Raw genomic sequence first — 16,703 nt, 5'->3', positions numbered from 1 at the left:
CAGCCCGTCAGCATGGCCTTGGCACCTGGGAAGGAATTCTTACCATGGAAGGAGGACCAGCATTGGTGTCCCAGGAAGGGAGGCATTTCATCTTTAATTTTAACATGGACATTCTTTACTTCTGGTCAATGCACCCTTTTCTTTAATAATTAAAGCAGATGTACAGTGTATGTTTGAAAGGCCACGAACAGGCTGTTTTAGTTACATTAAAGTTAACTCGTGTATAGGCCAGAATGACTTCCCCAGACCTCAATATGTGACCATTTCTTTTACCACACCCTAAACTAGCAATGCTCAGCTGAGGTTTTGTTATTACCAAAGGCTTCTTTCAGTCATCACACACCTCTTTAGGTATGAGATTAGAATTCTCGGATTTGTCTCTTTCAGAAGATATCTTTCTATCCCATTCTTTGGAATTCTCATTTCTGAGGCAGAGATGAGAGGAGGCCTTTAAGCTCAAGGTCACGAGCAGCAGTAATTCAACCTGCACGGAGAACATCAAACAAATACAGGTCCCCAGGGGTTGCTCCTGTCCTGCATGGGTCCTACAGTGGAAGGCGTCTTATGAAAATATATGTAATCCTATTTAAGGTCACCTGAACCGTCTCCAGGGAAGCTCGCCAGGCTACCCGCGTTTTCTCACGTGTACCTGGAAGTAGGATCTGAACCTACTGAAGCTTAAACTGTTACAAATTCCCAGGATAAGAAATGACTTCCCCAGGACTTGAACGCCTTCTTCACAGTTAAGGTTGGCCTCGTGTAGTTCACTCCCGTTACGATTTGCCCAGTGAATCAGGGCTGTCCTGCGTGACGATGGCGAGTGTTGGAGGGGATTCTGCATTGGAACTTTTTTAGTTGTGTCAGCAGGGAAGTAGGAGCCGAGCTACATTCCAAGCCCTTTCTGTCTGTCATCAGACGCTCCTTGATGGCATTGCCATAAAGAATCCGGAGTTTGCTCTTCGTGTTTCTTTTTCAGAACTGGGGAATGGCCTCTCTGTACTGTCGTGGAGGGAGTGTAGGCTTCATCCAGACACCGACAGTGTTTAGCCAGGTCCACTGATGCAGTTCTGCCATTTGGTTTAAATCCTAGAACAGGCTCAAGTTGAAAAAGGGAAGTCTTGGAGTGCTTCAGGCCAACAAAACAGAGCCCAGTCTGTCTCCTCTAGTTCTTTAAACCAGAGAGAACTAGTTTCCTCCCATGAACACCTTCTTATCGACAGTGTAGTAAATTAAAAGCATACCAATGGTTTGCTCAGTTCCTTCTTTGCCACAAAGATGATCATCTCACCATCCACTTTGTGTAGTAGCCACATTCAGAATGGTACTGCATCTCCTACAAGTTACATTTTACCTTTGTACAAAACACCAAATAAAGATTTGTTTTCATCCAAATTGGCTGAATTCCAACAGCTGGTCAACCAGTGCCAGCAGGTGGAATCCAAAGCAACAGCTGGGGTGTCCACTGGCACCCTCAAAACTGAAAGCACTTGGGTTCGTCTGTGTACCTTCGTGACATGGAACAGAGGGGTGGTTTTCACTGCCCAGAGGGGTCTGAATCTGGTGGAAGGTTTAGATTGCTTGGAACTGTAGAGGTGTGGAGGCTGCAGTGCTTATCAACTTATTTTTAAAGGAAAAAAAAGCCTGCTTCAGATAGCCCTCAAGTGTATAGAATAAGAAACAATTTGTGCTAGGTCCGTGAAAAAAAAATACTGGTTTGTTTTGTTCTATGAATCTTTTGGGGGGTATGGCATAGGGTTTGGATACACTGTTTTGTGGCTTTATGAATCGTTTGAAACTCACTTTTTCGGCACCTATACCAATCTCTCTCATGGGTATGCGTGTGAATGTGCCTTTAAAGTCAGACACCCCTGCATTTTGACTCCATGTTCCTCTTTAGTGTGTGGCTGGGACTCTTCTGGCAGCCTGGTAAGCCCCCTTAAGCTCTCATGGGATTCATCACAGAGCAGCGGTGCTGAATCCACCCTGACAGCCGGGCAGTTGACCCGTGGGTGCATCTGGGTTTTTCTTGAAGGATGTCATTAGGAGGACTGTGGAAGTGGATCATCTGTAATTCCATTAAAACCTAAATGAAGTAGAATTTAATTCATCCTCCTGTGCTCTTCTAAGGGTCTTTTAATGCATCTGCTTGTAGCTAAAACTGATAAAGCCTTCAAGGCTTTTCTGGACGCCCGGAACCCCACCAAGCAGCACTCCTCCACGCTGGAGTCTTACCTCATCAAGCCCGTTCAGAGGGTGCTCAAGTACCCACTGCTGCTCAAGGAACTCGTGTCCCTGACAGACCACGAGAGCGAAGAGCATTACCACCTGACAGGTAAGAAGCGAGGGGCCCAGGCCGCGACGTGACGGCTGCCGCCCCCCAGGCCCACGAGCTCCCCTCTTCCCTGCTTGCTTTCACATTCTGGAACCTTTGTCAGTACTGTGATTGTTAACCGTAGGTACCATTTTAGTATGTGAAAATAGCTAGGTAGTATGGCCATCCCTGTAAGGTGGGCAAAATATTTTGGCAAAAATTCTCTCACTGGAATAGCCTCTGGAAGGGTGTTTCCATTTTCATTTTTCAGAGAAGATAATTTAAGCTCAGTGAGTTGAAATAAACTACTTCAGGTTACGTGGTTAACAAACAAACAGTGCTGCCAGGACCAAAACCCCGGCCTTTTTTCCTACAACTTTGAAGTTTTGTGTTGTTTGCTGCCCAAGTACGGCTGATCAAATATGTTGTGTGAGGCTCCACCTTGTGGACGGCTCTGAGCAGAGTCTGACTCTGAAACCAACACCCGAGGACCCGTGAAGCTTTTTACGGCTGACGCGGAGGTGTCTTCTTTTGTAACCTCAGAAATTATTGGCCTAAGATACAAATTTGTCAGATACACATAGAGTATCCGTTAAAGAGCTGCTGTCAGATACACACAGAGTATCCGTTAAAGAGCTGCTGTTTGGATTGCAGAGAAAGAGTGATGTGTTCTCCACGTGTCAAAGCTAGGAGGTCCAGTTACGGTACCTGTAATAAAGCACGTGGAGAGGGAAACTTATTAATAAATATTAGTATTACTGAATAGCAAACACCAAGAAGAGTGTAACTGAAACTAGCTGTTTTTCTGTGACAAGCATACTTTTGTATCATAAGTAATGAGGATGATTTTTTTGTATGAAAGTTAAAGCTTATACGTAAATGATACAAATTATGATTAGCATTCAAATACTGTGTGAATAGTTCACTTTGCATTAAGATGATCTTTAAAAGGGGTCTGTTAAAAAACTGCCTTCCCAGCGTCCCTCCAGACTGAATTAAAATACCAAATCAGAAGAACAAAGTATGAAAAATAGTGAATTTGGAGGTGACTTGAAATTTTCTTTTTGCCTTGGATGAAATCATTTTGTCCCTCACATGCCCACGCATAAATGCAAACAGCTACTCTGGCAACTGGGCATTTACAGAGGCTCTTGCAACTTCTTGTTAAGAAAAATTGTCATTGATCACTATTCCAGTAAGTGGTCCAGGAGGAGAGGCAAAGTTTAAAAGCAGGTATGCTGTGGCCAGTCAGCCTCGGATTTTAACTCTGGCTCCACTCCTTACGTCTGTCTTTGGAAGTCTGGCAAAAAAACTGAAACCCTCTGCACCTGAGTTTTCTCATCTGTAAAATGGGATTGATAACAGGTCCTACAGTCATCGAGTTATTGTGGGGATTAAATGAGATGCTTCACATAAATCGCCTCATAGAACACGCCAAATAGAAAGTGCTCAATAAGTAGCTCTTATTATTAGTGATACTTTTTACTTGTACTCTGCCTCACTTCAAAAAGAATTTGAGGTGGAAGAGAACTCTGCTCTTCTCCATTATTGTAACTAGATTACCGTGGGCTGCTCGCATCATACTCGAATGCTGCTGCTCTTCGTAAGAACTGGTCTCGGATTCTGGCTTGAATCTTGAACCTTTTCGTTATTGCTGTTGAGTAGGATTGCAAACAAACCAAAATTATAAAATAAATATGATTGCATATTTTGCAGAAGCACTAAAGGCAATGGAAAAAGTAGCAAGCCACATCAACGAGATGCAGAAGATATATGAGGATTACGGGACGGTGTTTGACCAGCTGGTAGCAGAGCAGAGCGGAACAGAGAAGGAGGTCAGTAGGACTTCCGGATTCTGAGAGGCTGAATGCCTGTGACCACCGGGTCTGGAGGTCACCTGTTAGGGATTTCGTGCGGGAGAAAATGCCTAAAATTTTCTTTTTGATCTTATAATGCTTATAACAAGCCTCACAACTTAGGTATAAATGTAACATAAAATTGATTACATTGGTTTAAAAATATAACCTTATGTCCTGTTAATATCGTATTAAAAAAAAGAAATATCACTGAGGTCGTATCTGTACCTCTTCCTCCTTTCCCGTGGAGTGTGAGGTTAAGACAGATCCCAGAGGCTAGAACATAAATGGAGAGCTGGGGCTGGTGGGGGTAGGATGGATAAAGGCAGTGGCAGTCAGCATGTGGAGAGAATTAAGAGCTTTTTCCCGGGCTTCCCTGGTGGCGCAGTGGTTGAGAGTTGGCCTGCTAATGCAGGGGACACGGGTTCGTGCCCCGGCCCGGGAAGATCCCACATGCCGCGGAGTGGCTAGGCCCGTGAGCCTCGGCCGCTGAGCCTGCCCTCCGCAACGGGAGAGGCCCGCATACCGCAAAAAAAAAAAAAAAAAAGAGCTTTTGTTTTTTTCTTTTCTAACCTCAAATATCGGTGCTATCTCCTTACTTATAAAAGTAGTTTAAGTGGAACATCACAATTTCTCTGTTTTTCTTCTCTGGCTGGATTACTAAATTTAGAATTTTGAGTTTTAAAAAGCCTACATGTAAGAAGTAATATAATTTAAGTAGAAAAAGACAAGAACAGAAAACAGCTGTAGTTTTTTTTTTTTTTTTTTTTTATTACAATCAGTTTCAACGTTGGTACCTCTGCAGGCCTAGTGTGCTTTTGGGATTAGAGGTGGTGAGTTGTACTAGGTCTTGGATGAAATGTTAACAAAGGCACTTGGGATGAACCTTGACACTGGGGTGGAAGGAATGCCATCCCACAGCGCAGGAGGCGTGTCTCACCCACAAACAATGTGTGCACTGGAGCAAAATGCCTTCACGTTTATGGTATTTTTCAAACAGTTTGATGCTTAGCTCATATTTTCAAAATCGCCACTATTTAAGGCCGCATGTTTACAGGAACCATAAAAATCAAAGTGAACGTACTTGTGTTTTAGCAATAACCATATATGTGTGGTCCCTGTCTCATATGAGACAGCCTCCCCCCAGGGTTTCCACGTCTTCTTGATCTCCCGTTTTTGCCATTTAGGTCACAGAACTTTCAATGGGGGAACTTCTGATGCACTCTACAGTGTCCTGGTTGAATCCATTTCTGTCTCTAGGAAAAGCCAGAAAGGACCTCGAACTCACAGTATTCGGTCAGTACTCCATTCAAAAGAATGTAAACTTAAAAGAGGCTGTCAAGAATGAAGAACCTGCTAAATAAACCCAGCTAACTCGTGATTTCCAGAAGGACTTAGAATCATTGCTCTAATGGCTTTGACTTAACATGGACAGCTTCCAACTCTTTAGAACTCTTGCCCTACATACTCATGATCTCCTCCCTTCTGCTGCTTGGCTTAGTGGATCTCACCACGTGTTACAGGAACAGATCTCCCCGAGGCTATTTTGAAATCTGCTATCTTAGTAGTTTGCTGCACTTCAGAATGTCTTAATTCTCCCGGACAGCTGGGAGAGTGGGTACAGACCGTGTATGCTCACTGAGACGAACACACATGTCCTCAGCTTTCAATAAAACAAAACAGGAATTCAGAAAACAAAACGCCAGGATCTCCTTCAGATAATGGCTCTTAAATTAGCAGGTACCTCTGCATAATTCAAATATGAACAGAAGGAAGTACCACTTGTTCACTCATGTCAGCATCGTGGGATCTTGTAGAGCTTCGTTCTATTAAAATATTCAGCTACAGTCCAACCTTGGGAGAGTCTGTATTAAATAATGAGAGTCTTTTCTTTCTCTTTTCCTTTCTTTAGTTTTTAAGAGAGCCGTCATATTGGTTTATAAAGAAAACTGCAAACTGAAAAAGAAATTGGTAAGACATGAATTAATTTTAATTAAAGCTATCTTTTCATGCCTGTTATCCTCCTGTTGTTGAACTGGGAAGCCTGCTAAGGATGAAGGCCTCACTGAGTGATGCGACTCAAGGTGTTTCTTATCCTCCCCACCAAAGACGTCTGTTTTAAAAGAAGATGTAGACAGGGGCTTTCCTGGTGGCACAGTGGTTGAGCGTCTGCCTGCCGATGCAGGGGACACAGGTTCGTGCCCTGGTCTGGGAAGATCCCACATGCCACAGAGTGGCTGGGCCCGTGAGCCATGGCCGCTGAGCCTGCGCTCCACAGTGGAACAGGCCACAACAGTCAGAGGCCTGTGTACAGCAGAAAAAGAAGATGTAGACAAATACCCATGCTGGGCCCTACAGAGAAAACCAGCTTTTCTGTCCCTAAAAATGGTCCACGTTTTCTCCATACACCTGAGTCTGTGTAATTTTGGGTTTTTTTAGAGGTAACATGGGGTCATGGAAAGCTTGCTTGTCATTTTTGCTTAAAGATCTAGAACTTTCTGCTTCCCAAAACATGACTCTGCCCTGTCCCCAATCCCTGAGAGCACACCTGACCTGATCCCCTTTTGCATCCTGAGCCCCACACGGTGGCAGGTCGGCACCAGGGTGAGCTCACAGCTGCTGTCGTGCGCGCACGTGCCCGCGGGAGCGAGCTTGCTTTAACACTGTTCTTGGTGGGCTCTCACGTTGCAGCCGTCGAACTCCCGGCCGGCACACAACTCTGCTGACCTGGATCCGTTTAAGTTTCGCTGGTTGATCCCCATATCCGCGCTTCAAGTCAGACTGGGGAATACAGCAGGTAATTGTTGTGTGTCGTACAAGTGCCAGAATAAACATTTTAAGGGAATTTTTAAACTGTGGAATGAAAAAGTAGCAAAGAACCTGGGAATAATTTTTGGTATTTTATTTTATAGGCAAGGAAAATGAGGACAAGAGAGACTGGAGAAAGTAAATGCCAGTGGATGGCTTTTCTTTGCCAAATACCTCTCTTTATTGCTTCTTTATTTTCACTGTCGATGGTTTTCAACATTTTTCTAATATCCTAATATTTCTAATTATTTTAATAACTTTAGGGATGATATCTATCTCTAAAATTTGTTAAAGAAACAAAGGTCCACAAATTTAAATTTTTACAAATTTTGATACACCGGAAAATTTCCTAAGATTAAGCTTTATTACAGGTGATATAAAAAAATTTTTTTTCCACTGTGGAAAATGTTCAGAGATCCTTTCAGAATAACCCTGTCCTGGTGACAGTACCTCTACCTCTGGTTAAGCAAAGGACCAACAGGCTGAGGCCCGCAGTGACGGCTGGGCCCCTGTTCAGTCTTCGTTGGAAGTGCTTATGTTTCCTGGACCATGACTGAGTTTGGGGCTGGCCTCCTTTACCTCAAGAGCCTGAGCACATCCTACCGTTCCTTCTAAGGAACGGGGTTGAAAAATGGGATCCATTTAACCTCTTTCCCAGAGAGATGGAATCCAGGGTAGGGCGAGAGCACCAAGACGGATAGGAAACCTCAGCAGGAAGTGTACAAAGTAACTACAACGTATTTAACTTCTTGTAACTATTTGTGAAAGTCATACATAGGAGGAGCCACACCAGAAAATGATGAGAGTCAGGATGGGGAATATTTAACTCTTTAAAAAGTTACTAAAATTGTGGTTTTTAAGCTTCACAAGTGTCCTTTACCACAGCATCTTTGGCAAATTTGCGGCCCCTTGTTTCTTTTTACACAGGGACAGAAAATAATTCCTTATGGGAGCTGATCCACACCAAGTCAGAAATAGAAGGACGGCCAGAAACCATCTTTCAGTTGTGCTGCAGGTATTACTGACTTCCAAAAATTAAAGCCAATGGGCATAAGACAGAATTATGTTCTCTTAAAAGTGGGCTTATTTTTAGTGCCCTCCTAAATTTTGATGACTTCAGGATCACACCCACCCTCTCCAAACTGGCAACTGCGGCTCTAGGAGAATATACATTGATTAAACATACATCCAAACGTTAGTGCTTGAAGGAAGTTAAAAAGTGATCAATTCTCGCTCCTTTTGTAAATGACGAGAGACCGAGGCACACAGAGGCTGGGTGACTCGCTGTCAGTCTGTGCTGAGAGCAGTCACGTGCCACGGGAGGGCCAGGAGGCTTGGAACGGAAGCAGGACCAGACAGCAGACACTACAACATGTCTTCTCTCCCCGCCAGTGACAACGAAAGCAAAACCAACATTGTCAAGGTGATTCGATCTATTCTGAGGGAGAACTTCAGGCGTCACATAAAGTGTGAATTACCTCTGGAGAAAACATGTAAAGATCGCCTGGTACCCCTCAAGAACCGCGTTCCTGTCTCAGCCAAATTAGGTAAGAACTCTGCTAGCCTTGGGTTTATTCAGGAAAACACGAGGAGCTCCTCTGCAAGGATGTGTGCTTTCAGGATAGAGCAGCAGGTCATCGCTTTGTAACTCATCAGCAGTAGCTTCGTAAGCTCTACACCAAACACCCGATACACAGGGTGACATGAGAATGTAGCGGCAATTTTATTTCCTTTTAAGAAGCCTAAACATGCTCGGTCCCAGACCTCCTTTTATAAAACATAAGCACCCCCAATCCAAATCCTTCGTCTTTCACCTGCGGACACAGTCTGCACTTACCGTCTTCTGTCTTTCTTCCGCTGAGAGGTACAGGAGTCAAGGGACTTCGTTGTGCTCATTGCCGCATTCCCGGTGCTCAGAACAGTGCAAGGCCTCTAGAAGGTCAACACTCAGTGAATTAAGGTCAAGAAACCTAATGCTCGCTAATGCTCATTCTTAATAAGCCCACAGGTAAACATTCCAAATCATGCTGTTCTTCAACTTTCTGCCCGTTTTTAAAATGTCAGCTTAAATTTTTAGAACCTTCTTTCTATGTTAACTATTTTGTTAATATCACTGATCTATTTTTTTTAGTCTTACAAAGTGTATCTCTTCTTTTTGGTCACAGTTTGACCTCCTCAAATTTACCATATATTTTCCATTTTTTCCTCTACTGGAGGAAAATAGCTACAGCCATTAAAAATACACTGTTGTCTGCAGAAACACAACTGAGCTCCCCCTTTCCCTTCTACCCAAGAGAAAGGAATTATACGCACGCACACACACACACGATTCAATATTCATATTAAATCTCAAAGTTGGCTAGAAATTCCAGCAGAGACAGTCCTCATGAGAGAGAAAAAGCATTTTTGTACTTTTAATTGAGCAGCAAGGGAAATGAACCGGTGAGAAGGTGGGCAGAGAAATATGGTGATGTAATCTTAGTTCTCAAACTACAAAGTACTTTGGTGAAAGAAAGGAACCTAGATTTTATTAGCAACTAACTTTTAAATTTATTCATTAGCAAGAGCTAATTTATTCATTAATTAGCTGTAAAACTAACTTTTAAATTTATTCATTGGTAATAAGAAGCCTAGCCTTATGATAGTTTATAGCTTATTGTTCTCAGTAATTAAGCTCTGGTAATTGGTCCTCTAAAAAATGCCAAATTCCAACTTAAAATTTCAAATAAACATAAATAAAAAATGTCCATATTTGCAGTATCTACATTTTTTTTTGCCCAAGTCCCAGGATAGTCCCAGGATTGAAGTGAGGTGATAAAATTTTAATTAAGATGTTAAATCTGATAACCCACAAGGCAAAAATGAACACATTGTGGAATCGGTTCCTCTATCATAAGGGAAAATGTGCTTTTCTCACTGCAGCTTCATCCAGGTCCTTAAAAGTCCTTAAGAATTCCTCCAGCGAGTGGCCCGGGGAGCCGGGCAAGGGCAGCTCGCTGGACTCGGATGAGGGCAGCCTGAGCAGTGGCACCCAGAGCAGCGGCTGCCCCCCGGCCAGGAGCAGACGGGACGCCCAGAAACACCCCCACGAGGGCCTGGCCGACTTCTCCGACAGTCTCATCAAAGAGAGCGACATTCTGAGCGACGACGACGAGGACGACCACCAGGCTGGGAAGCAGGGCAGCCCTACCACAGACATCGAGATCCAGTTCCAGAGACTGAGGATCTCGGAGGACCCGGACGCCCGGCCAGCTCAGCAGCCGCCCGGCCAGGACGGGCAGCCCAAGCTGGTCCGGGGGCACTTCTGCGCCATCAAACGCAAAGCCAACAGCACCAAGAGGGACAGGGGGACTCTGCTGAAGGCGCAGATGCGTCACCAGTCCCTGGACAGTCAATCGGAAAATGCCAACCTTGATCTCAGCTCCGTTCTCGAGCGAGAATTCAGCGTCCAGAGCTTAACGTCGGTTGTCAACGAGGAGTGTTTTTATGAAACAGAGAGCCATGGAAAGGCCTAATACAGGTCAATCCAGATATGGGTTAAGTTGCTGGTTTCACTTTTAAACTGGGGGTAAAATGGAAATTGCAGAAAAACTATTCATTATTGGGTTTTGTGCAGTATACATTTTCCCACAAAATCGTTGTAAAGATTTAAGTTATTTTAATTTATTGTGGATCAGAAAACTAGATTAAACTGGTCAGAATTTGTAAATTACTTAGTTTGTATCCCTTTTGAGCAGGTATCAAAATGACGACTTAGAAACCTTAAGATGAAACTGCATTCTAATTAATTTATGTGGAAAAGGGTGGGGAAGTTGTGATGAATAGCTTTTCTGGGCATTTTCTTTGAGCTCTTAGGTTCTGCTTTATTTAAAGCATATTTAAATTATTCTAATGTGGGTTAGGGGTACAATGTGCAGGTATTTCATTTTTGTAAGGTTATAACAGATGCTGTTTATACTAAACATGTCATATCTATGCAGTATATATATTAAAAGAAAGCTTGTACTGTACCTTACTTGACGATATTTATTCTCTTTACCAAGCTGTAAAAGGGGAATAAGTCACACCTGGGGAGCACACATAGGAGAAGTTCAACACTGTGAAAATCAACATCCAGTCGGCTGCCAGCCCCTGAAGTAGCAGCTACAGTCTGTAACTCTCCTTGTCAGTCATCCCCTTTTGCTTGAGTTCTTCTCTGAAATTGTAAGCAAAGAGGTGTGGGTCTTCATCACACATTTTTCGGTATGCGTCACAGAGGCTCTTAAAATGTAAGACAGAGAGCTGGGTGGGTCGAAGAGTAGGGTCCACATCTGCCAACTTTAACAGTTTCCCAGTGCTTTCTAATCGCTGAGCTTCAGGGAATAACATTCTGAAAGGAAGAGAAAAATGTCAGAATTCTACTTAAATTCTGCCCATCATCATGCTTCCTTCTACGCTCATTTGAAACCGGCATGGTTCTGACAACTTTGCAGAGGCTTCTCTTCCACCCCCTAGAGCCCTGCAGGACCCCGAGCCAGTGGAGGACTCTGCTTACGCCACCAGGCAACAGGTACGAACCACCACTGAAGGCACAGCTAATCGGACCTGCACGGTGTGTCCACATGAGAAAAGAGTTTCTAAAGCTCAATCAATACATGTATCCTGAAGGTAAATTTTATCATATGCTCAGTTGCATTCCTAAAGAAACATAAGTTTGCTGTGCCTCACATTTTAATATAAAAATTGCATACTATTTCTGGTGAACTTTTGATTCTCTGTAACTTGAACTTACCAGCCTTTGGACCTCTTCATCCCAAAAGAATGACCTTTCTTTGCAAAGTTAGAAAACAGTTCATGTGAAACTAGAAAGCTATTTTCCTCTTTAAGATGTTTGAAGCATCTTTAAAATTGATTCAAAGTATACATTTTAAATTTCGTCTAAATCAGATCATTGTTTTAAAATGAATAGTACAAGTGACTGACTGACTGAAATATTGCAAAGCTACACCTGGATTTTATTTTCTTCTCTCAAGTCTCAGAGGGCTCGGAAGACATCGTGGCGAGAGGAGACTGACTTTTTCTTACAGGCTGATGGTCCCCGCAACCAGGAGCTGCGTGTCCCTACATTCTCAGGGTGAGCTGACTGAGATCGCCGAGTTCACTTTCATGGCAAGCAGGGGTCTGATCATAGTTTCTGACTATGATCTGGGACTGATGTGTGGTGTGGTGTGACTGAAGGAAAAAGGTCAAAGTGGGTCACAAGATTTGGTCCGTTATCTGCGTAGGGGTCTGTGCATGTGAAGTAAACGGGGCCCATCACTTAGCTGGGGGGTTGTCTTGGAAACACTAGGGCCAACTCCGGGCTCAGGCCAATTCCAGGATTTCTACAAGTAGGACGTACTTTGTGTAACTTTTTCCCTCCACGAGTCAGGGCTATCATGTACAACTGTGCGGGTCACACCCTGGTGGAATCCAGCTTGTGTTTCACCTGCCAAGTCGTGCGTCCTGGCGGGCCGGGTGGGGTGCTACAGCATAGCGGGGGGGCCTTCATCCTCATTAGCACGAGGATCGCTGGTGGCATCTCTGTCCCCAGCTAGAGAAGCAGGAACGCTGCTGACGTATGAACGCTGGACTAACTAGAGCCAACAAACGGCAGGCAGGGTGAGGTTTCTTCCATCAGCCCTCTCACATCCTCAAGAGCGCGCTTTGTGGATTCCAGTGGATTCAGGATACAGCGGTCTAGCTGTGCCTAAAGTACTTTCATGTGCTATAGGGACCCTTCACGAATGAGAGAACTGAAATGGAGCTATTCTTAGAAAATAAGTACGGGCCACTGAAGCTGAACCCCCTTAAACAGCTAAAGTTGACTATATTAGATGAAAATCTTTTAAAAATACACATACACTTTCCTGCCTTCGTACACAGACTGCAGTTGGGCCTAATTACCCACTTTCTAGGCTGTCACCGGATGTAACACGTTGCCGCGGTGACTTCAGGGCCATCAGGCCGCAGACTCTTAGGCCGCCTTCTCTGTCTGGGCTTCTGGACGTACCTCAGGGCCTGGCCAGAGCGGCGCCCACGGCAGAACACAGGAGCCGCCGCTGAATGGAAATGTGCTCATGTGGATACTTCGAGCCACTGTCTTGGCTACTCAGAAGTTATATTTGCTTCCTTCTTCTAAGTACGTCTTTAAAAGCTTCAAGAGATAACAACTGGATGGAAAGAAAGCATTTAAAACCCACTAGCTCGTGTGATGGTAGGAAATACATATTTGGTCTTTGTCCCAGGTTCTTGAGACAGAGCTGCTAAAATCTTTGGAATTTCCTGAGTTGCAGGGGTGACAGGAGCATCTTTTGTTACTCGTAACAAGCCCCTTTCAACCACATCTGGGCTCTGTGCTAATGCGGCGACTCCTGGTGGCCCCTGGAAAGCTTCAGGACGGGGAACAGTGGCAAGAGGAACCAACCACGTGACTGAAGGATGGACCTCTCTCAGCTCCACTCCTGGAAAACTGAGCTCCATCGCCAAAGGCCAGTGATTTAATCAATCCTGCTTAGGTAATGGAGCTTCCACAAAACCCCCAAATGACGGGGTTCCGAGGGCTTCGGGGTTGGTGAACACACTTGAGGTGCTGGGAGGGTGAGAAACCTTGAGAGGGCACGGAAGCTCTGTGCACCCTGCTCCCCATATGACGCCCTGTGCCTCTCTTCCATTTGGTAGTTCCTGAGTTATAGCCTTTAAAATTGATACATGACAGTGAGTTCTGTGAACCATTCTAGCAAATTACTCAACCTGAAGATGAACGGGATCGTGGAAATTGCCAATTTATGGCTATAAATGCAAGTGGCAACCTGGAACCCGCTACTGGCGACTGAAGTGGGGACAGCCTTGCGGCACCGGGCCCATTAAGCTGAGGCGCTGCGCTAATGCCAGGTAGTGAATGACCGGACTAGAATTAAGTTGTAGGACGCCCAGGTGCTGTCTGGAGCGTTAGGGAGTTCGTCGGTGTTGGGGAAAACACCACACATTTAGCGCCAGAAGTGTCGAGACTGAAAACAGTTCAGATGGTCTGAGTCCTGAGTGAGGGGTCATGACCTCCCCAGTACAGGCTCAGTATAAACTGTGTGATGTCAGTTTTAGTTTGTAACGATCAAACCAAACAGAGCCTCTCGGTGGCATCTCAGGTTAAATCAACATTTTGCTTTCTCCTCAGTGGCCATGAAGGTTTGTTCATCACAGGATCTGAAGTAAGAGTAATATTTACAGGCAGGTTGAACAATCATAAAAACAGAGTTCTTACTCCTTGAAGGTGTCTGAGGAGTTTGTAAAGAGCGCTACTGAAAAGGAAGAGGAAGCGTTCTTACCCAAGCCCTCGATGGCAGTATTTCCTTCGGAACTGAAAGGCATTCTGAACGACTCTCTCCACCAGCCTGAACGGCTGCTCTATCCTCGGCCGGGTCAGGGGGGTGAAATGCACCACCCCCGAGTCCACCTTCATGGTCAGAAAACAAACAGTTTACTGCCTGGTACAATGTATTCAACGATCTATCTTTGTAGGACACAGGAGAACAGGTCGTCAAGAGCATGGTTTTCACGAACAGCCCTTTACGTGGACTTCAGTTTCGTGTTCTCCAGGCACGTAAGACGCTACGCTCGCATCTGAGCTGCCGCAGAGAGCTAGCTCACGGTTGGCTGCATCTATTCTATAATGACATCCACTAGGCCTGTGCTTGACAGTCACTTAATTTTAGAATGCAGCTTTACAGTGGCCTTTTAAGATCAATCCAAATAATCATTAAAGTCAGTAGGCAGATAACAGATAGCATTCGAATATTTTATTTAGCTTTTGAATGAGCAGAAGATAAGCTGCAGCCGCAGTTCTGACTCTAAGGCTGGACTTCAAACCAGAGAGACACGGCAGATGGGCCTCCAGGGACCACTCAGCACTGAACTCCCCGGAGTGTCAGAGGCACTGATTAACCAGCTGGACTGAACTCATACCCGTCTGCACGGCCACATAACCTTCTGGTAGCGACTTTAAATGCCCCAAGAGGCACGGGCAGGATCCAAATAGAATGGAAACCACCAAAAATATTACTGTTTAAGTGTCAAGCTGCTAGCCGGTGGCTGAAATTCTTTATCAGAAAATAAAACTTTTCAGGCATATCTGATAAGAGATTTATACCCTGCCCTATTCTAAAAATGGACTCATGGTGATTCACAAGGATATATTCAAAATAACAACAGAAAAATACTGAAAGTAAAGACTAACGGAGAAACGGAGTCAAAGCAGTTATCGCCCACACAAAAGCCTGACAGAGACCACGGACTAGGAAACGGGAAGTGCATTCATAATTTACAAAAGCTTTGGTCGCTAAGGGATTACTGCTAAACTTGCTACTCAGAACATCACACAGACTCTACAAAGGCTAAGCAAGTACAGCAATTTATGAAGTGTGGGTTGTACCACTGCTTTTCAGAAGGAACTCTGTATCTTCAAATTCCATAGGGGTTATCATGTTCTCTTGGGAGGACTCGCTCCTAAAGCTCGTTGTGGCTACAAAATTCCTTAAAATGGGCCTGTAATATATGAGGATGGGGAAGTTTTTGTTTTGTTTTTGTTTTTAGGTTGGAGGGAAAATACTGGCATATGACGTGAGACCGTGTGGACGAGATGGACCAAAGATGGCCAACCGGGACGGGCTTCCAGAGGTGTGAGTGGCGTTTCTCCTGCGGGGTCTGAGCCGCCTCACCACGAGCTGCCCCACCAGACCTCTGCCCCATCGTCAGTCACTGAGGCTGGCAAACGCTGGGAACGTTCTAAGCAGTCGAGTGAAAACTGCCAATGGAGAGGACTTTCCGCCTGAAAATGCTCCCCGAAATGCCCCTCGGCCTTCAGACTACTTTAGTGACGATTATACACCTTCGGTGGAAGAGCTCTTATTCCACTGCAGAGTGACCATCTCAACGTTCTTATTAAACTTTAATAGTTTTTCAAACTGTGTTCTATGTGTTCCTCCAAGTTCACTAACAAATAATTCCTGTGGGAAAGTGTTTTGGTTAAAAGGCCGGGACTTTCCTTGGACCATCACAAAAGCACCATGGAACAGGGTCCAGGGGTCCCAGAGAGGTTTGTGGTCAGTACAGAGAGGAGAGCCCCTGGAGAGCACATGCGGCTGGGGAACCACTCTAGGGAGGGATGAAAGATGCTTCACGTGAGAGCACTTCTGTGGAAGGGAAAACAGAAGTGAACTCAACTGTTCTAGACCATTCTCTTGACTTCGCCCCGCCCCTTTCCACCGTCTGCGCTCACTGGCATTCCTGTCCCACCTCTCGTGTTCCGCCAGCCCTCTATGACTCAGGTCCTCCAACCCTTTCAATCCGATCCTTCCAAGTTAGTCAGTCTGACAGGATTCTTCCACAGTGAGCAGCCTGCCAGTCTCCAGAGAAAATAATCTTTTAGTAAATTATGAGATAAAATTAAACCCTACCCAACCCTAAACCCATGAAATATTATCAAAACTCTAATGTTCAAATACTATTAAGACCAAAGGCACAAAAGCAGGGATAGATGCATTCTCCTTCCAGTACAGAAACTGCCACTTCTGGATTCTTTGGATTTAACATTGTGGCCTCATCTTTATTTGCCTGATTTTATTCCTTTGAGATACAGTTGATGTTTGCAAATACAGGCAATGTCTAATGTTTTTATTTAAATAAAGTTTTAAAACCCCGTATAAATACAGCAG

The 16,703-nt window shown here is 44.6% G+C and overlaps 2 protein-coding genes across 11 annotated transcripts in view; one reads left to right on the top strand and one right to left on the bottom strand.

Annotated features, from left to right (window-relative positions):
* Positions 1 to 11,041, top strand: part of TIAM2 (TIAM Rac1 associated GEF 2) — a 230,115-nt gene extending 219,074 nt beyond the window's left edge. For all 9 annotated transcript variants that reach the window (XM_032651230.1, XM_032651228.1, XM_032651229.1 and 6 more), the window contains 8 exons: positions 2,153 to 2,332; positions 4,028 to 4,146; positions 5,355 to 5,463; positions 6,080 to 6,138; positions 6,859 to 6,964; positions 7,903 to 7,990; positions 8,368 to 8,522; positions 9,898 to 11,041. In XM_032651230.1, coding sequence (XP_032507121.1) covers positions 2,153 to 2,332; positions 4,028 to 4,146; positions 5,355 to 5,463; positions 6,080 to 6,138; positions 6,859 to 6,964; positions 7,903 to 7,990; positions 8,368 to 8,522; positions 9,898 to 10,490 — 1,409 coding nt within the window. In that variant the 3' untranslated portion in view covers positions 10,491 to 11,041. The remainder of the gene's footprint in view (positions 1 to 2,152; positions 2,333 to 4,027; positions 4,147 to 5,354; positions 5,464 to 6,079; positions 6,139 to 6,858; positions 6,965 to 7,902; positions 7,991 to 8,367; positions 8,523 to 9,897) is intronic.
* The window catches only part of TFB1M (transcription factor B1, mitochondrial), a 63,171-nt gene continuing 51,347 nt past the window's right edge, over positions 4,880 to 16,703 (bottom strand). Inside the window, exons 6-9 of one of the 2 annotated variants that reach the window (XR_004352534.1) lie at positions 14,319 to 14,446; positions 10,987 to 11,344; positions 8,813 to 8,907; positions 4,880 to 6,948 (exon numbers count right to left, since the gene is read on the bottom strand). Coding sequence is in view for 1 of the 2 variants with exons in the window: in XM_032651244.1 (XP_032507135.1) it covers positions 11,119 to 11,344; positions 14,319 to 14,446 (354 nt within the window). In the remaining variant the exon portion in view is untranslated. Of the gene's footprint in view, positions 11,345 to 14,318; positions 14,447 to 16,703 lie in introns of both variants that reach the window. The other variant, XM_032651244.1, reaches the window with a different exon arrangement.

This window comes from Phocoena sinus, chromosome 12 (assembly GCF_008692025.1).
Source record: "Phocoena sinus isolate mPhoSin1 chromosome 12, mPhoSin1.pri, whole genome shotgun sequence".
Taxonomy (NCBI): domain Eukaryota; kingdom Metazoa; phylum Chordata; class Mammalia; order Artiodactyla; family Phocoenidae; genus Phocoena; species Phocoena sinus.
The sequence above is the reverse complement of the archived record's forward strand: the minus strand, read 5'-3'. Positions and strand labels throughout refer to the sequence as shown.